At 40.8% G+C, this 20,146-nt stretch overlaps 1 protein-coding gene across 3 annotated transcripts in view; it reads right to left on the reverse strand.

The window, feature by feature from the left end:
* IGF2BP3 (insulin like growth factor 2 mRNA binding protein 3) overlaps positions 1-20,146 on the reverse strand; it is a 114,137-nt gene that overhangs the window by 14,619 nt on the left and 79,372 nt on the right. For all 3 annotated transcript variants that reach the window (XM_005237198.4, XM_005237197.4, XM_055803536.1), the window contains 4 exons: positions 19,078-19,212; positions 18,379-18,501; positions 15,773-15,908; positions 13,916-14,047 (listed from right to left, as the gene is read on the reverse strand). In XM_005237198.4, the coding sequence (XP_005237255.1) occupies positions 13,916-14,047; positions 15,773-15,908; positions 18,379-18,501; positions 19,078-19,212 (526 nt within the window). The remainder of the gene's footprint in view (positions 1-13,915; positions 14,048-15,772; positions 15,909-18,378; positions 18,502-19,077; positions 19,213-20,146) is intronic.

Raw genomic sequence — 20,146 nt, forward strand, 5'->3', positions numbered from 1 at the left:
TGATCACAACAGTTGCACAGTTTACCCTGTGTTTTCACATGTACAAGTCATCAGGATTCACAGGTTATGCTGTTTCTGTTGGTTCAAGCCCACGTTTTCCCTGGACACAGGTTGCAGCCCTCCACACCCAGCCTCCCGGCTGCCCTGTGTGCTTCGTGGCCAGCAGGATCGCAGATCCAGCTGATTTTTAAGGGCAGGCAGTGGGTCCCTAACCCAAATAATCAGAGCACCTCACAAGTGGCAGTCCTGGAACAAGGGAGGAAGCAACAACGATTAGGTCAGGGCATGGGAAAAGGTGGGAGCACCCCTTTTAATCTGCCAACAGATCAGTTTAAAACAATCTCAAAGTTACGCCCTGAAACTACACATTTGTAATGAAAGATACCAGTCACTTCACTGTATATGTTAAACCACTTTCCAGAAGATTACTCATTTTCTCCTCCTATTATTACAAACATCCTGTGAGTGGAGTCACAGTAAGCCCTTTTATATGTTCACTATGAATGCAGCAAGACTTCCAGTAATTCGGAAATGCTACTGGAGGTACTTGGTTGATCCCACTGCTTCAGAAAAATGTTCCTAAATGGATACACATTCATGAGGCATTTGGTTTTTCCCTGGTTTTGTTGCAAGTACCCATACTAACTGTACTGGGTGTAGAGGCATCTCTCCAATCCAGGTGCAGACAGCTCAGCCCCCCCTTGCTTGCTCATCTCCTTGACCCCTACCTTCAGCTGTCCACACATGCTCCAGCTCCTGCAAACTTCCACTGCCAAAGTTTTTCCCTCCCACATGCAACTCCAGCCACCCTCTTCCAGCTAAACTTTGAGCTAACACACACGAACCTTCCAGCTAATTCATACAGCGCTGCTATAAATCAAACATGTAACTTGACGTGGTTGTCAAGAATTTACACAGCTTCACCTAAACCCGCCTCCAGATACATTTATCTACCATAATACCAAATCAAACTTCATTACTTTTGTTTGCAGATATTTCCTGCCTTCCCTCTGCTGCCCATCTGCCTGCAGCAGTTTTCCCCTCTTCTTCCCAAAGCTTGATTTCAAGCCACTCTCTTGGCTAGATTCAATTCACCACTGAAATTCCTTTCTGCTGCCTCACCCTTAAACCTGAAACATGGGCAGCAAAAGCAATGAAAGACACAAGACGTACATGTGTCTTTCCAACTGTACAGTCAGCTCACCAGCACACCCTCCCCACTCCTCCTCCTAATTTTGACTTGCAGATACATTTTGACTTCTTTCTTCCTAAAAGGACTTATTCTTTTTGCGCGAGCAAGTGAGGTTTTTAACATTACATTTCCATTTTGTTGTAATATTACAAAATGTAATATGTTTAAGGAACAGTGGAGAATCTGTCAATACTGAACTGTTTATACGTTGTCATTTTTTGAATTCTTGTCTGCAGAAGCACATTGGCACATACATATAACCAAATTTATCTCCAGTATAACATCACACAGGATTTGGAGAAATTATGTCCGTTTCCTTACCCACACTGATTTTTAACCACTCAAAAAACCCATACTGTTCCATTTGTTTTAAAGAACAAACATCAAAAAAACAGCTCTTTTTTTTTATTTTTCCTCCTGGCAGAAATCAAGTCTAGCTAAGGCTTTTAAGAGAGTATCATAACACCAAGTTCAATTTATTATCTGTCCACCTCCTTACCCACAATAATTTTAAAATCCTTTTGTATTTACTGGAAGACTATCCTCCAAAAGAAACACATCAAAATGTAATGCAATGACTACACCACCCATCAATCTTACAGATGCTTCTGGGGATCTTAGGATGGAAGAAAATCAACTATAATTTAATCTTCCCCATGCCATGCCACATAAGTCATAGAGCTTTCCAGGAACTTCTAGCATGAGTTATATCAGAATTAGATTCCTAGATCTTAAACATATGTTAGAAGCACTAAATTTAGGGAACTAATTTCCCACTGTGCGGAATCTGAGCTTCAATGTTCACTCCTTTAACAAGGCCAAGTTTGCTTAAGCATATACTTCAAATTTAAGAACTAAAATATATGTGCGTGTGTATATATATATCTCTGAGAATATCTGTCTGTAGTGACTCTAAAGAACATCCTGCAGTTCATCTTTTTTACTTCATAATTTTATATACTGTTGAGGCCCTTAAATTTGAATACTTTTCAGTCTAAGTGTTAAAGTAGTGCGCATTTGTTACTGAAGTTGTAAAGTTCATTAAGTCATAGAATTAATCATCAACTTTTTTGACAATAGTAAGGTCTCCTGTACATGGTTAATTCCATGCAAGTTTCTCCTCTTCCCCATTCACTAATTCCATGCCCCCTAAGAAAATAGTTTATTCAAGACCTGCCTAGTCCTGGGAACTGACAAGTGTGGGGGGGGAATCTTTTAAAATAGTAACCTCGGTTCTCCAAGATGTATGGCCCATACATCCATCCTAATTCGTGAGTAACTGTCTCAGGTCTGCAATGCACAGACCGCCTCTCCTGCCCTAGCAATATTTGTGGGACGGGCTCAGGACCGGTCCCCCCTAAGGCTGAACAGCTTCAAGCAGTATAAAGCAAGCTGCGTGTACTTGTGGGTGGTGGGACAGGAGACCCGCACACACTTGAGGACTATGGCTTTGGGGAGAGAAATCAGTCTCGCATAGCTGGGGCACACAGGTAGACAACACCAGGCTGTTCACTCAGATGGAGAACTTAGGTTTTTTAGAATAAAACAAAAACAACAACAAACAAAAAACAAAAAACAAACCCACACCAAACCAAGAGCTCCAGAAACCAAGATCTGTTAGTTCTAAGAAACAGATTCTTCAAGAGCATGGTGGCCAGAAACAATTAACAGTTCATAAACAGCTGATAATATTTGCTTTGTTTCTAAATCAGTATGCTTTAGATACAAAACAGGCTTGATAAGGAATTTTCATCTATATCCAGCACATTTAACTAATGAAAACAATTTTAAATGCTGGTTTTGTTCATTAATTGGATTCCAATTTCCATCCAAATGTAGCCTGATGAAAATCAGAAGTGAAAATTAATCAAGCAAATAAGAAAAGCACCATTCATCATTTTTAACAGAAAATGCAAAAAAAACCACATTAACCAAAGCAAATGGTAACTGCCTACTTGTTTAAATAGAAAGACACACTCACTATGTTAGCAAAGGGTAGCAGGGGTGGTACAGACTACACTAAGGCTTTCAGAAAGGTAACTAAGTACAGATGTAAAACTAAGTCAACTTAAATCAGATTTCCTGCTTGCTCATTTAAATCATAATTGAAAAGTGATTAACACAGAGATGTAAATTAATCTACCCCACCGGATGAAGCTAAGCAACTGTTTCTGCATACCAGTAGCTCTAATATTTTAGACTAGTCCAACTTTTTGTCCTGGAGCAGCTTGGATACACTTCCTTCCAGACCTCCTGCAAGTCCCTGAACACCAGCCATCTGTCCCTAGCCTTACAGCCCATACCAGCTATTCCTTATCTTAAAAAAAAATATTTCTTTTTTTAATTCCCACCACCTCCATTCAAGATTTAGCCTAATCTGCTCCTAAATCCTGTAATCCCTGGCTGCTTCCCCATTCCACCGGGCTTGACTGGAGCTCTTGCACTGCAGGTACCATCAGGACGGTCCCCTTCATTCCAGCCAGACTCTGTAGCCCTACAGAAGATTTTTCCAGGAGAATCATTTCTCTGCTGCCATCCTTACCACATTATGTAGTTTACTCCTAGCAAACTAGCTTAGCAGAGCAGTCATTTCTTAGTTTCCAGACACTGTTCCCCTTCTTGGTATACTGCTCCACAGCAGAGCTAGAAGCTGAGGACTCCCAGCCAAGAAAATCTGCAGATTCACTCTTCCTCCTGCAACTCTTGCTTGCAGAGCTAGGAAAAAAAATCTGTAAAGCCCTACAGGCTACCCTTGGGATAAGCTTACTGTAATACTTCTGCCAAGGCCTGGCGTATCAGTCCTACAAACTGCCCGAAATCCCACACGAGGAGGACAGCTTTTCCCTTACCTGACAGACCATCAGAAAGACAAGCATGCCTCCTCATCTTGCACTTTCATAACAGCCAAAGTACGGCCAGGCAAGGATGAAAACTCAGAAAAATAAAGCTATGATTCTTCAGATAGATGGTGGTAGGTAGAAAAGTCGGTCCCAAACCACCAGAGCTGGGGGAGTGGACATTGTATTTGGGGAATAGTATTTTAAAAAAACAAACAAAAAGACCCACAAAACCAAAGCCACCAAAACCTAAACGTCACCCCAAAAAAAACCCTGGAGTTTCGCCTCCTTGGTTCTTCCTCAGAATGAACTTCCTGCTCTTGCTTTCAGCTGACACTGCTGCTGGTCCATCGACACCTCCCTTAGTCAGCAGGAGCGTGATCCCACCCATGGCAGGGGTAGCAAGGTTTGTTATTGTGCCCCTCATGTTGAGCATCAATCTCAATCTTTTTCTGCAAGCCTGCCAACAGCACAAAATTTTTTCCAGTCATGTCTTCATGGACCACTTGCTCCATCAAATGTGTGTGGTTGGTAAATCCATGGCAACGTTTGGGATAAGGTTGAAAATCTTCAGAAATACTGTATCCACTGAAGTAAATAGGATTTTGTGCCAGACATCAATGGGAGCAGAAACAGATCTTTGCTGGTTTCTAAACCCATTATGCATCTCCACTACATGTTTTCATTTACTCTAAACGTGTTGTAAGTGAATTACCTTAGGATGAGACATTTATTTTAAGTCACAAAGTCGCGTTATCCATTTCTAGCCAGCTAGAAATGTTCTTTAAGCTATGAGGGAAAGAATTAAAAATTATTTTAAGACTGCACAGAACAGTCTTGCAGCCAATGTTTGGCTGCCACCTAGGCTAGTGGATTATTGGTGTTTTTTGGTTTTGAATAGTAAACAAATCCGCTTTGTAAAGTAAAAAAAAATACAACCAGTAGATAACTGCATTATAAAGTTGTCTTTTGCCATTCTCCCCCTTCCTAACTGATAACTCACTTGGTCTTCAGAATACCCTAAGCTTTGTCAGGAAGCGAGGCATCGTTTTATTGAAACCCTCTACAAGACCCAAAGCCAAGATCTAAACCATGTTTTTGCAACACACTGTGAAGAGTTATCCTGGCCTACAGCACTACTAAATGCTTTTATTTATTTGGTAATAAAAAATTGCAGCAAGGGGAAAACAACATTAAGTCAAGTATCCTTGAAGACATTCCAGCAGGATTCAATGCATTAACAAAAAAAGCTTTTGACACCAGTGGAAGAAATCCTAGTGTGCTCATTTTCCAGCACTAAAAAGTTCAAACCTTTGCTGGAAACAAGCGGCTCACTAAGGAAAACTTATTTAAAGTCTTTGTAGGATAGGTCTAACATGGTCACAGTTTTACAACATCCTTGCAAATACCTCTTAGGTCATAGTCTTGTACATCAGCTCAAATGGTGCTGCAAGTGTATGTTAACCAACTGAAGCCTGAGCTCCTTGCCACCCTCCAAGCTTTTCCAGGTTTATTTAGAACAGATTTAAGCCCATGCTGTGAGTCTAAAAACTTTCCGCCGTGTTCATTACCTGAAAAGCCAGGCTACGCTCAGGAAGTAACAGGTTCTTCACTGCTGAATTCAGTCAGTCAAGAGCTAGCAAAACATATAAAAGCAGCAACGTGTATTTTTAACTTCTCTCCAGACATCCTGAAGTATCACCCATTTTCCCATGCACAAACTGTACTGCCTTCATCCACCCAGGGCTTCATCTTCATAGGAACCCCTGACTGATGCAGGAGGGATTTCCAAGCACAAGGAACTTCCCCACAGCAGCTGCAACATCAGGCTTGCAGCAACCTTCTAGTATGGCCAGGACCTCCACCACCCCCTTCTACCATCCAGATCTCTCAAGCTCGCTCCCCTTACCCCACAAACATTACTGCTGCGTCATCTAAGAAACACTTGGGTCGCCTGATGAACCAAGAGCATGACCCCTTCTGAAGCAATCGGCCTGGGCAAGGCCACGCAGTGCTGCCTTCTCTCCCCATCAGTGCTGGACACCCAGAAAGTATGCCGTGCAGGTGGGAGCCCCGTGTCCAGCTAGCTGAGCTGGCCCACTTCTCTGGATTGAAAACCCAAGCAATAACCCCTGTTTCATTTCCAGTTTAAATACCACTGCATTTCAACACCTTAAACTCAAACACAGCTGGTTATTACACAACGGTCAGTACCCCAAGTGAGATACTATTGAAACCATCTCACTTAGTACTACTCACTCCACTTCTTGGCCCTCAACTTGAGTACTTTTCATCACCAGAGTCTTCTACCTGGCAAGCCTTGGGGATCTCCTCAGACTACTAGAAGTCACTATCAGGACCACACCTATCAGAACTGTTTCCAACATGAAAACCCAGCCAGGAACGAGGGGGTAGAAATCACAGAAGCAGAGAAAGAACGCTTTCTGGCAGGCTGGTTGTAAGGCATTTCACAAGCAGGAACAGGTCTGACATATTTCTGAACATGGCATAAACTTTTTGTTTTTGCAAAATCTGATTGGCCACAATGCCAAAAAAAGCAATCTGCCACCTTTCATTCTGAATAGACAGCCAAAAGCAGAAATCAACATAAGGAACAGATTGTGAAACTATGTAAGCAGGAATTTTGCTGGTCATTCACAAGCAGCAAACATAGGTATTTGGTGTTGCAACACTGCATGCCCACCAAAAGAAAAGCGATTATGTATAGAAACACTTCCACTTCAGAAATCATGGCTGTGACACACACCAGCCGCACAGATACTCCAGACTCTTAGAAGCTGCCCATTAAATCTGTGGCTTTGAAAAACACAGGTACTCATCAGCTCTGGTTTACAAAGACACTCTCAGATTCCTTGGCAGCTGCAAGAAAAACAGGTTGTGAAAACAGAAAGGTCACTTATTTTTTCATCATGTGTAACAAACAAACCAGAGATGGAGCCAGCTACACACCAGAATGAGGACTTGACCTATTTTTGCTTTTGGCCTGAAGGAGCTCAGCACACTCTAGGGACAAAATAAAATATTATTTGGCACCTTAAAGAATTAAATTTCCCATTTAGTTTAACATTCGGAAGATGCTGAGCCTGGTACTTAGCGCAAGTCTGAGATGTTTAAGGGAATACCAGTTAAACCTTCCCATGACAAGAATCTGGAAGCAGAGGTCTGACACAAATTCTCATCTCTTGTCCCAGGGAACTACAAATATCACTACAAGTATTCAAAACCTGCAGTGAGGAAGAAGCCATTTTTATTTTTAAAAGTGTACATTACTAGTCAGCAAGTGATGCTATTTGCATTATGTCAATCTCAGAACTGTAAAAAGAGCTATTAACTGGAGGCTTCAACACCTCCGAAAAAATACCAACTGTCAGCTTGCCAGATCTTTGTACATCGCGCAGTGCCAAGTGCATTTTTACTTCCCTCACTGTGGGCCAGTCCATCTCCAGAGGCAGAACAGTTTCTGATTACTCCGGACATGGGTCCCTGCCAACACAGCATGGAGAAAAGTCTCAAAGGAGACTCTGAGGTGGTGGAAGAACCAACCATTTTCTCCACAGGGCAGAACAATCCCACAATATTATGCACCACAGAACAAATTTCTTAGTTGTCAAAAATGCATCGTTACTGAATTTAAGAAACTAAGCAGCAGAAAAGGTGTATTCAAGGCACTGAGGTTACAATATTTTAAAAAAAAGTCTAATTAGCTGGTAGTGGTTTTTCCAGACAATGCTGCTGTTCTGTAGTGCCCTCCTCAAGACTGCATGTGCTGCACATGTATGGTTTCCATTTCACTGACATAAAGCCATTTTGTAAAAACACTGGCAAATCCTTCTTCACCCCCCAAAAACCACATCCTCTTTTGGCTGTACGACAGCTCCTCACAAAATCATCTACTGCTTAACAAGCTAGCCAAATTAAGGCAAAGCCACTTACAGCTACATTATAGATTTACATACATTACTGCCCCTGGGTAGTTTAGACAATAACAGTTGCACAAGCTAATCCTATCAAACCCAGACATCCAAAGGAGCCCAACTCCACGAAGTAAGAGTCAAAGTACCTGGAAACATAGGACAGTTTTTCCTCTTCCTTGTCTCTCATCTATGCTCAGGGCATCAAATGAAGGCCCTCAATGAAGCAATTTTTCATTTTAAATTACTTTTCTTTCCTGCCAAAAGCACAATACAGTTATTTCTTCTCTTACGTCTATGCGATATAGAAGATCTCTTCTTTACTATTGTCAAGAAAATTACTGGAGGATAAAGAAGGAATCTCTCTCTTGACCACAACATCTTCTAAGGAGAAAATTTTCCATTGGCATGTTCCTCACCTGCAACAAAAAGCTTCAAGAGATGGCAAAAAGAATAAAGGAGAGCAACCTATCAGTCTAGCTGTACAAGACTTTTTTTGACAACAGAAAAAGGTGGTTTGATTTCTTGGTGTTGTTTACTGTAGGAAGCTACCTTTTTTTTTTTCTTCTTTCCTAGAAGCCTCTATGCGTATTACATAACCTGAAAAGTAATGGTGAAGCTAAAGAAAAGGTTAGAAAGAGCACTTTTAGAGGGTAGAACTTCAAGAAGCTACAAAAGGTGTGCAAAAAGACCAGTAGAGAAAGCAGTCCTACTGCAAGCAGAAAGGCATCTCTTCACCTTGGGTAACTTTCACACAGCAGAAGTTCAGCTGTCTCTCACAGGACCTTAAAGATGCAGGAGAGCAGCTGGCATGAATTCCTCTTGTGGAGGAAAGCTGTCTACTTCTCACCTTCCTAGATGTTTTGAGTCCATCTGCCATGTGACAGAGAAAGAATTAATTCTACTGCACTGTTTCAGGACATTCAAGGGCAGGATGAGCCCTCCACAGGTTAGCCCTCCATCTCCCACACCCTCAGGATGCCAAATGTCAAACCCAAAGGCTACAAAAGAAATGCAGTCAGATATACGATTAAACATGCAAAGTTGCAATCATAAAAGGAAGGGTGCAACCCACTTAACCCCAGTAGATAGGCCAGGTGTATTTAATTGCATGACTGTACAAAGTTGAACCTTAAGACAAAGATTTCTTGTTTGTTTGGAGCTTTAAAATCATCAGCGTTGCATGAGAACAAACTCCTGTTCTTGAGAGACAAGTATGCGCATATTCTCCCCCAAAGTTCAGAAGCAACAACATCAAAACAGCTTTGATCGGCACAACACTACATCTGAAGCAGTTTGGCTGGGATATTTTCTAAAACTGTTTTTTTTTTTTTGTGGCAACGTATCTTCTGGAAAACATAAGCACAGGGCATATTCACTTTTGCAGAATCTTACTCTCCTCACACAAATCCCAATTCTTTGTGCAGGTGCTCAGGTCATGACATTCATTACGAGCGACAGTGGGCAGCCTAACAAAACAAATTCTGACACAATTGCAAATTAAGTGCAGAGTTAAGAAGAAACACTTAAGGGTAAGCAGAAAGCGGTTGTTCTTCAGGCCCAAAAGTAGCTGGACATCAGCTACAAATAGGCACAGAAAGGCCACCGGTCCTTAGTATGGTCAACAGAAGGACATATGTTCAAAAAAAGCCCATGAGTTTTAGTATATCACCAGGATAATAAGAGTAAAATCATACCCTTTTGACAGTAAAAAGAATTTTAAACTCCTAATATTCTTAACTGAGACATTTCTTATGTCCTGTTTTTTCCTCAAACCTTAGAACATTTCAACAATTACCACACATTCTGATTTACTTGTCTTTTAGGAGGCCAGAGAAAAGTCTACAAATCTTGGATTTTTTCGAAGAGAGACGGGAAAATTCAAGAATCAAACCAACATGCATTCCAATGCATCCCTTTTAAATGACTACACAAAATGAATGCTTTAAACAAGCAAACAGAGCTTGGGATTTGCAAATGAATTATACAGTTGCAATATCAAGAACTGTTGCTAGTGATAGGTAAATACATTAAAAAAAAGAATGGTTAGCCTGCACTGGACACGGTGCTCGGGCACTGGTCAGCCACACGCAGTGGACATGTGCACACACCTGTTTATACATCTGTAACCAGACAGGTACCCAAGGACGGCCTATGCCTTCCCGTATGGACTCTGCTGCCAAGACAAAAGGTAAAGCAACAACTGGATTCTTAATGAGAAAGAAACTGCATTTCATTAGATTAAATCATAGATTAAATTAGATGAGGTTCTATGCAATAAGACCTTTGGTGTTCTACACCAGCGTGATATCCATCATGGAAACAGACCATAAGGAATGAAGTATCTCAGTCACGTGGAAATTGTTCTCCTGAATGTGGCCCAGTCCAAGGAGCTAAATGCAAACCAGTCTTTGACAATACTGCCACCTCCAAAGTTTGTGACACCCGACTATTCCTGAAGCTCTTGTCAAATACGCCTTAAAGTTTTGGATGCAGAGGGAGAGAATGAACCATCACAAAGCTCACACTAACACAGCTAAACTTATCCAATTACTCAGTCTCAAGCTCCTGAATACTCAGTTTTAGGAATACTTGGCTACAGCTGTTATAAATGGGTGTTCACACCTGTCACTTTAAGCTCTGGCAACAAAAACCCTAGATCTGTTCACTATGCAGATTTTTCTCTTTCCACCCATACAAAAAAACGTCAGAAAGGTGACAGACACTTGTTTCAGTAATTAGGATGACACCTTAGTTTATTTGGGAACAAGTCCTACACAAGGTCACAGCAACACTGACGCTAGAAAACAGTACATATGAAGGATCAGCTCCACATGGAAACTTCTGCAAATGCCCAAAGCTCACCCACCTACTTCTTCTAACCCAGGGGAGAGCCACTTGTGAGTCCATGCCACAACAAGGTGAAGAAAGGGTCCGTACAAAGATATTGAAATAAAAACTTCATAACCCTCAGGCACATCGTAGTGGGGTCCCAAGGCTCACTCCATGGTTTGTGAGCACACATTCACAGGTCTTCAGTGACTTCAGACGCTAAGAGGCCCTGATGATGGTAAAGCTGAAGCTGCTGAGGACCGACCTTTGCTCAGTCAAACAAAGAGGAAACAGGGAAGAGTCACCCATGTCCAGCCCTAAGCAGAAGGCAGAATCTGCACTGACAAAAATAAGCAAGACAGCAGCAGGATACCCTTCTTATACCCCGATGCCAGCAGTGTTTTCGGAAAGGGATATCCTCATTGCCACCTAATCAGTGCTCCCAAGAATACCAGGACATCCACTCAAAACAAGCCAAAGGGACTCGAGTTGCCCAAACGCTTTTGCCAAAACCAGGAACTTAGGTAAATGGACATAAAGTCTCCCTGCGATTCCTTCATTAATGCTTCCAAGACCTTCATTCCCTGAAGCCTCTGTTACTCACACAGATTTTTCTTTTGTTGTTTAAACCCTCACAAGCTCTCCTAGATCCTGCTCTAGGATCCTAGTTACCTTTAGCCTTTCAAATTGCTTCCATTTCTTCTTCATAGTATAGCTAGCCCTTTTCTTCTGCTCTTTCTACTTCTACATGCCCCAATACACTAATCAGTCTTAAAAATTGTTCTACTAGAGAAAAAAAAAAAAGGAGTAAGACTCAGAAGTTACAGAAACTAATTTCACGCACAAGATTTAAAAGTCTTTGTCCAATAAAGTTTTAAAAAAAATTTAAAAGGGAACCCTTGTTTTCCGAAAAAACTGCATCCAATAAAAGATAAAGTCAGTTTTCCTTATTTTCCTCTCCCCAGAGAGGGGCAGCTACTCCAAGTAATACAAGGGGCTGACTTGCCTGAAGCCCACAGAACCACCTGTTCCTTTCCAGATAAGGTCACACATAAGTAAGAAAAGGTGAGATAGTTTCATTTGTTTTAGTATCAGGTTCAGGGGCTGCTTTGGAAGCATCCCCAAACTCTGCAAATGCCATCAGAGTTTATCTTCTGAATCTGTGAGTTTATCCCTTCTTTTTGCATGTTGGCTTGACGTATCTAAAAATATATGGAACAAGAACTCATTTAGAGGACTGAACAAATAGCATGAACAGGAACAAGAGAGTGCAGACAGTATGGTCCTTCCAGCTGCGAAGCATCTACACTTTTACACAATGACACTTGTTTCTTAATGCCTTTTTCCAGATGTTGCCACTATCTCTAATTCCAGAAACCTGGAAACTGCCAGAGATCCTAGCAGACCAAAAAAGGTACATCTGGCAAGGGGATAAAGGTGCACTAGCAACAGAGGGACAGACAGGAATAAGATTTAAATCATGAACTTCAGTGCTGTTTAGGTGCATATTTAAAGCAAAAGCAAGAAAAAACCACAACAAAAAATGTGGGGAAAGTGAAAATAAACCAAGCGAGGCAAAGAACTGTAGGCTTACAGTATGAATCTCAAGACTAACAAAATAGTTTGCAAATCTGGAGTAAAAAGAAAAACCTACGTTTTTCATTACCACTAAAGAAAGTTACATACTATTAACAAAGCACCTCTTGTTTGTCTTAAAAAAGAAGAAATAAATAGAGGCAATCCATTACCATTAGATGGCTTTTTATACAATGCAATGAAGCAGAAATCTGAATTTTTTAGATTAGTCTGCCACTCGAAGCGCAGAGGGACTGGGCTCAGGGGGGACAGAATTTGCCACAGAGGAACTGCTATTAGCAGTAAAACAGAGTAAAAACGTATTTCCATTGTAGTTTTCATTGGAGCAATTCTTCCTGATAAAGCCACTATTACACCCGCTATAGTTTGCAATACATTCCTAACACCCAAGTTGTTCATTCCCACAAACAATCCTATGAGTGTGGAATTTTTCCTGTTCCGTGCAGCGACATCTTCTTGGCTTCTTCCTCTGGGGAAAATACTTAGGCAACAACTACCCTTTAGTGCAATAGAGAGAGAGAGAGAGAGAGAGAGAGAGAGAGAGAGACCCATTGGAGTTATTTGATAAAGTTCAGTGTGCTGTGCTGCGTTTTCTAGTTCATGGAGAGCCTCAGACCTGGCTCTCTAGATGTCACTGTTGAGCAAAGAAGGGCCAAGACAGCCACGTCAGAGCTTGGAAAGCTCCATCATCCACTCTATACAGTTACAAGTTCATTTTGAAAATCCATCTTCCATTGAGTTGCTAACAACAAACAACAACGGGGAAAAGAGAGATGAAAAATCACCTCCTCTGTGTAATGAGGTTGTCTTTTCTTGAATTGCACAGCACCATCTCTTTCCAGAAAGGCTCTGGAGCTTTCCAATACAACAAATTATCCTCTGCTCCACAGCAGAAGACCACACATTTATGATTACTGCTCAGTACTGGATTTGAGTAAGATTCTATTAAACCTTTGCATGTGTTTCTTCGAAAGCAATGTAGCAAGCAAATCACAGCTTTCTGGAGGTTAATCCATCTAATTTAAATCCTATATATTTAGCAATGCTGCATTTCAACAGGGCTTGCACATTTATAAAACTACTACATTCAAACAATCATTTTAGCTACATATAGATCCCCGCTTTATGACAAGAGACCATTTTTTTTTCCTTCCATATCAACAGGAATACAGTTGTAGACTAGCATTATTAATTGCAAATCCCAGCAATTTTAAAATTCCATTTTATAAGACATATCTTTCTGTAATAATTCAAGTTGTCTAGAAAATAGGATCTAACACTTAAGAAACACCATTTTCTGGTTTCACTGACCGGCTCCCAACCACAGCCACGTGAAATATTTTCAGTGTGCAAGCAGGAAGACAGACAACATTTAGAAAACTGACAGAACACAGCTAGTAAACACTGGTCCCAGATCTTTCAGGTATTTGAGCAAAAATACAGCAAGCTGATTAGTTCTGAACAGAGCATTGTACGGATTAGTATCACCATCCACTAACCATCCAAAAATCAGAGATTTCCCTTACCCCAAATGGTGGATATGAAGCAGCAGCAGCAGCGGAGGCAACACTCACTGCGGGAGGTGGTATTCCTGAAGAAGAAGGTGGGAACAGACCCAAGGCATTCAGATTTAATCCAGGAATTAAATGTGCTTGAAGCTGCAATGGCAGAAGAGTTAAGATTTATAATCCTGGTTATTAACTTTAATCAAAATCCTAGTTGTCATAGGCTATTAACCTTTTGAGAATATGTCAGTATGTTATTTTAAAAAGTTTTCATCTCTGTTTCCCCAAGGACTCTGCTTCAAACCTATTTCCCAGGCATACGCACAGACCAATGACATTAAGAACACATAGCAGGAAAGACAGCTGGGAATCACTTGCTGCAACTAAATCAGTGAAACATACGACAAACTTTAGAGCAAGAAATTCAGGCAATAGTACAATTTACTTTCAGATTGAACACAATTATCAGAGAAACGATGTAATAATAATTTTGGCTTTATACTAAAAAGACAACCCTGTAGAAACTGAGAAAGCCCACGCACAAGTCCTGATTTTTCATACACTGGGGGTATATGCCACAGCATAACCACATCCTCCCTCCCATACCCTTTCCCCCCCATGCCTTGCAAAAGGTGAAATAAGATACCCCCCAGCATTTGCTGTGAAACCATCAGCTATGCCTGTCCCTTACTTATGCCTGAAAAAAGTGGCAGCGTCATGTGGTAGGAAGCATTTGTTGCCCATGATACAAAACCTGTCAGTACCCTTTTTCACTTTTCCAGACTGTCATACAGCAATGTGACTATACTTTAGAAATACCTCAGCTAGAGACAGACACCATCTCAGACTTCAACTAAAAAAACCTACCTAATAATCACTACAAATTAAACTTGAAGGGCATCTAGTAACAGAGGTAGTTTTCTGCTTACCACACCTTTGCCAAACAGCAGAGCAGCCTCAAGCTTCCCCACATTCCTGATCACTGTATGAAGCAAAAATGCGCCACTACAAAATACTTTGTGTCCTCATGTGTAGTTTGTGTCCCGCAATTTGCTTACAGTATGGGAGGGAAGGGAAAAAGCAAGTGGAATATTCTCTCCAGCCAGTAGGGAAACCATGAAGAGCAGCCATTTCTAGAAAATCAGACTACTGTAAACTGAAAAAAATACTTCCAGTCTGATTCTAGACCAAAAGATTTGGATACAAACACAAAAAGCTCTTCAAAGCTGATAAAAAAAAACTCAATCATTTCTCAACATGCATTAGTAATACTTTGGCAAACTAATGAGGTGTGTTTTTTGTTATATGATCGCCAATCATCTTTGAATAATTGAATGCCTTTGTCATCTATATCAAGAAAAGCCTTAATAAAGCCTTCTTAAATAACTGAAAGCAGGAGAGATCCTTTTCTATATTTTGTTATGCTTTTAACATGAAGGTACTTGGAATCACTACTGTGAAGAAACATACACAGACTCCAGCACAGAAACCACAGCAGTACATAAACACACATTTCTTTAGGTTTCTGCAACAACAAACCAGAAAGCACCTTCATTAAAATAGCACACAGATAACTAAATACTAAAAAGCCAAGCCCCATGAATTAATACAAGAGGCAGAGAGGCTGCAACAGGGAAATTCTGTTGTGATATTAGGAAAGGAATTTTCACCATGAGAGCAGTGAGACAGGGGCACAGGCTGCCCAGACTGTGGACCTTCTACCCAAAGAGACGTCCAAGAGGGGACAAGCCCCCATACAACTTCATTGAACTTTGAAGCAGACCCTCTACTGGGCCAGGTGACCTCCAGAGGTACCTCACACCTAAATCTTCCCTTGGTTCTAGTTCCAGAAAGGGCCCATGCCACAAGACAACTCACATTCATAGCAGCAATATCATTTTCATAGGACTCCCTGATTTTCTTCATAATTTCTTCCTCAGCCTTGGCACAAGTTTCAATACTGCCTTTAACTGTAATGGTCCTTTCCGGATTATAGAGTGTCAAGTCCTGCAATCTGCATATGAAACAGAAGCATAGTTAATCAGTAAACAGCAGAGGGTAATCCAGGTTTATCATTCGAGTGCGATGACATCCGAGCGTGTCCAGTTTGCCCTCCAAAGAGCACAGTATCAATTCATAACAGGGCTCAAACAGTTCTCAGAGAATCTGGAGAAACTCTGTCCTCACAGCAAACAACAAAAACCACTGCAGCAAGGTTTGGCATCAGAGGATTGAAATGTGTTTAGGTGCAACACAAGATGGAAACCATCATGCTCTGTAGGAACAAGCTGCAGAGCAGTAGAGCACCACTCTGGTTCAAACTCCACTCCAGCCCTACCAACAGAGAGAGGGCTTCAGCCATTTTAGACATCCCAGAAACACAGACCATAAGAAACTTTTATTTCCTTGAGAGCAACAGTGGATTCCTTAAGGAGGGGAAAAAAAGCCCAACCCTCAGTGAAACTGCAGGAGAGCCTCCAAATCCTCATAACAGGAAAACCAAAAGCTGTGTGCAAGTCAACATTTGCTGTGAAACACTAGTAATTTCTCAGGGAAAATTAAAAGTTTTACAGCATTAAACTAGTGCTTTGTTAGGTAACAAATGCTGACTTACTATGGTAAAAATGGAAGAAATCAACTGGGAAGCCATGGCATATCCATGTAATGAAACAAGGTGAGTTGAAGGGGTGAAGACAGAAACAAAAAAACAAAAGAAAAGGTCAGAGCAGGATGCAGGAGGGGTGAGGAAGCCCATGGCATGTAGGAGAGAGGAAAGAGCATGCAAGGCTTGCTTTCTTGCACAGCAGGCAGTGTGGCAACCTGCGCATCTCAGTTAAGCAGCGGCAAGCATGAAATTCATCCACAAAGCAATCTTTAAGTTTCCAGTGTGCGAGCACTGAGTTACTGCCTCAGGAAGTAAAGTGGTGGAAAACACCCCAAAGGAGAGGAAACTTTCCCAGACCAGCTGCCTTACTTTAACTTTATGGACAAGTTTACCAAAAGGCCTAAATGAAGAGATCAGGAGAAAGACTAATTAGACAAAGCAGAATCAATGGGCATATACGCTCTCATGTTCCGACTAAACCAGGCAACTTCATGGGGCTGTTTCAGGCATAGCATGACAAGTATAATCTCGAGGCCAAGATTTTAATGCAAATAAACCATTAACTTGCTAAAATAAAAAACACTCTGCGAGTGTTTACAGACAATGTGTTATTTGTGTCATCATCGGTAAAGACAAGTTGGTTTCACAAAATGAAGACCATTATCCCATTTACCCTGTACATATTTTTTTCCTTTAAGAGCTAGCATTAACAGTCTGTGCACTGTTTGAAAACAAAATGTTTATGCCAACACATTTAAAAGAGCATGCTGGCCTTACTAAAGCTATTCTTGAAACAGACTTATTCAGGTGCTTTTTCTCCAACTAATTCACTTCTCTTCCTCAGACTAATTCCATAAACATTTACATACCTTCAGGAAGGTCTTGGGTTCTTTCACCCAATTTTGCATTTCCTCTTTTTGAGGAACCTCATTCACTCTTAGCTTCCTTGCCTTCATTTGAGCTATTTTCTGCAGTTCTCTCTTTTTTTTTTTTGTGGTCTCCTGCACTGTTCAGACCTCTTCACACACCCTCCTATGTCATCCAAGCTCTCTCCCTTTCCTGCAGCCTATAAGCCTTACTCTCACCCTTTCTGGCTAAAGCGTAAGTCCAGGATGCGCTCAGTGCTTGAAAGTTCATGCCAGAGTATTTGTTATTCAGAACAAAAGGTTCTCTGAAGATATTACTCCAGGGTAAAACTACTATTAACAGTCAAGCTTCTACAAAGAAGCAAAGAAATGCTGATCTAATCAGCGATTTGCAGATTTCCAGTGAAGGTGAAAACTCAGTTTAATCTCAGCTAAATCTGAATAGGTCTCAGTTACCTTCACAAACTCACAGACCAAAAGCTATTAGTTTGAAGCAGACTAGCCAATGCATTCTGGTTTGGCTACTAGTGGCCGAGAGGGACAGAACCACTACTAAAATTCTTCTTTTCAGTATTCATTTGTTTTATTTCCCTCCCTCTTGTGCAAAAATTTGATCTGTACCAGAAACTAAAACATCACTAATTTCACTCATCTTCACACATAGCTCAGAACTGATCCAGGCTTACAGTTTCAAACACTCGTCATTACATATGGTATAATATGTTAAAAACAACCAACACTTAAAATATAAGTCTAACACTGGCTCCACATAGCCTATGTTATTTTTAGGCTTGCTCTTGACTGAGTTTACAATGAAGACTCACTGTTTATATTAAATTTAACTGAGCTTAAGTAACAGTTTAATCCACATTACAGAAAGGCCTCCAAAAGGCTGTTACCTCAGCCTTCAAAACACACGTATTTTTGTAAAGAACTCTGTACCTGAATGTACCGTAGAGGCATTGCTGTTATTTGAGACATCTCACCAAAAGATTAGGCCACTGAAAACTTACGGAGATATCGTGATTTTAGTATCTGTGTCCTGTTCAATTTTCTTCAGGTTTCTTCCTTCTTTGCCAATAAGTCGGCCAACAAAGTTGTTATGTGCCAGTATCTTCAAGGGAATTTCTTCTGTACTGTAATGGAGATTATACCCAGTGAGACTTCTGGAGACCAGAATGCAAATTTTTATGCATGTTATGGGTAAATATTTTTTTTTCATAGAAATGTATACAACTCCATTCACTTACACGTGTTTATACTAGATGCAGAACAAGTCCGAGGGGAATGCATGTTTCAGCACTATCATCTATAGCTTCATTGTAACATACCTGCTACATAAAGCTCAGACTGAAGGAGCAAGAGCTGTTGGGAAGGAAGAAATAGACCTTAAAGCTTTTAGTGAGAACTCACAACTTGTTATGCTCACTCTGATTAAAAGCTAATAGTTGGTCAAGAAACTTCAGTATTTGCTCCAGTTCACCTCAAAATCACAGCCAGACAATGGCTGAAAACGTAGATGTGTGGTGGAGCTAATTAAGCAAGCGGACTGTCCTGAAAGGAGAAAAAGTCTTAGTTCCTTTACCTACTTAAATATGGATAACGGCAACTAAGATTCACTTATTAACAGTTTTTAAAGACTACATCTTAAAATGGAGTTGACAAGAATTCAGAATTTTTAATGCTTCCACAATGAAATGCCTTTTACTCACAATTTAGTATCTTGAGCTTCCTTTTGCATGATCTCCATAATAATTTTACAAGCCGTTGAGCAGCCTTCAGGAGTCGAGTGGATGGTAATTGGTTTCTCAGCAGCACCTGCATTCTCTTTACGATGAATATCAATTCTTGAAAGAAAAACACTAACTGTAACCATGTACTGTATGGTAAGCCTTGCATATTTCCAACTCTCATAAACCTGATTTATTTTGAGCTAACACTAACTACATTTAAGTGGTTTAATTCTGAAAAATACACAACTACTTAAACATCTGCTAACTACTATTTTTGTGTTATAAAGGGCCTCCCCTATCCTGATTTTACCAGCTAAACCCCATCTTCACGGACACTGGGATCGCCTTCCCTTCATCAAGGTATTCAGGGGAGTCGTTAGACAATCTGTGGAAAACTGCTGAAGACAACATTTCATCAAGCTTTCCCAGTACTCTACCACCAGCCCCAATACTCCACCAATGACTGTGCAGCTACAGTACAGTCAGGCCTTGTCCCATCTTGTCTTTTTAATGACCTCAGCAGCAGAGTTTCCTACCACTTCTCTGCTAGCAAGTAGTATCATAGTACTTGTACTTATCCTCAAGATTGCTTTTTAAGCCTAAAGTTTGTCCTGACATTACCTTTCCTCTAGATCCACTCTCTATCACTCTAAAACTACTAGCCTTAGTCTACACCATGGTTTATGTAGCTCTAGGAATTAAACAAAAATTAATTATGACTTTCATCAAGATAATGCCTTAGATATTATTTGTCCTCTGCTAGTAACCGCAGGTCACATACTCTCTCCATCTCTGCTTCCTCCCCTCCACTCCCCCCAAATCACAGTTGTTTCCAAACTGAAACAACCAAGCTGCTTTTCAATAAGTTCTTTCTGACAATGAAAATTTATTTCGTTTCGTGATGCAGCATCTTCTAAGAAGCCCATGGCCATCCTTGGTGTAACAGGAAGTAAATGTCATTTCTTTTTTTTATCCCCAAAGCAACGAAGGCATCGTTCTTGAAGTCATGTATCTGTAAAGTTAGCAACCTGCAATTATTTCCGTTTTA

Source organism: Falco peregrinus, chromosome 5, assembly GCF_023634155.1.
Source record: "Falco peregrinus isolate bFalPer1 chromosome 5, bFalPer1.pri, whole genome shotgun sequence".
Lineage (NCBI taxonomy): Eukaryota > Metazoa > Chordata > Aves > Falconiformes > Falconidae > Falco > Falco peregrinus.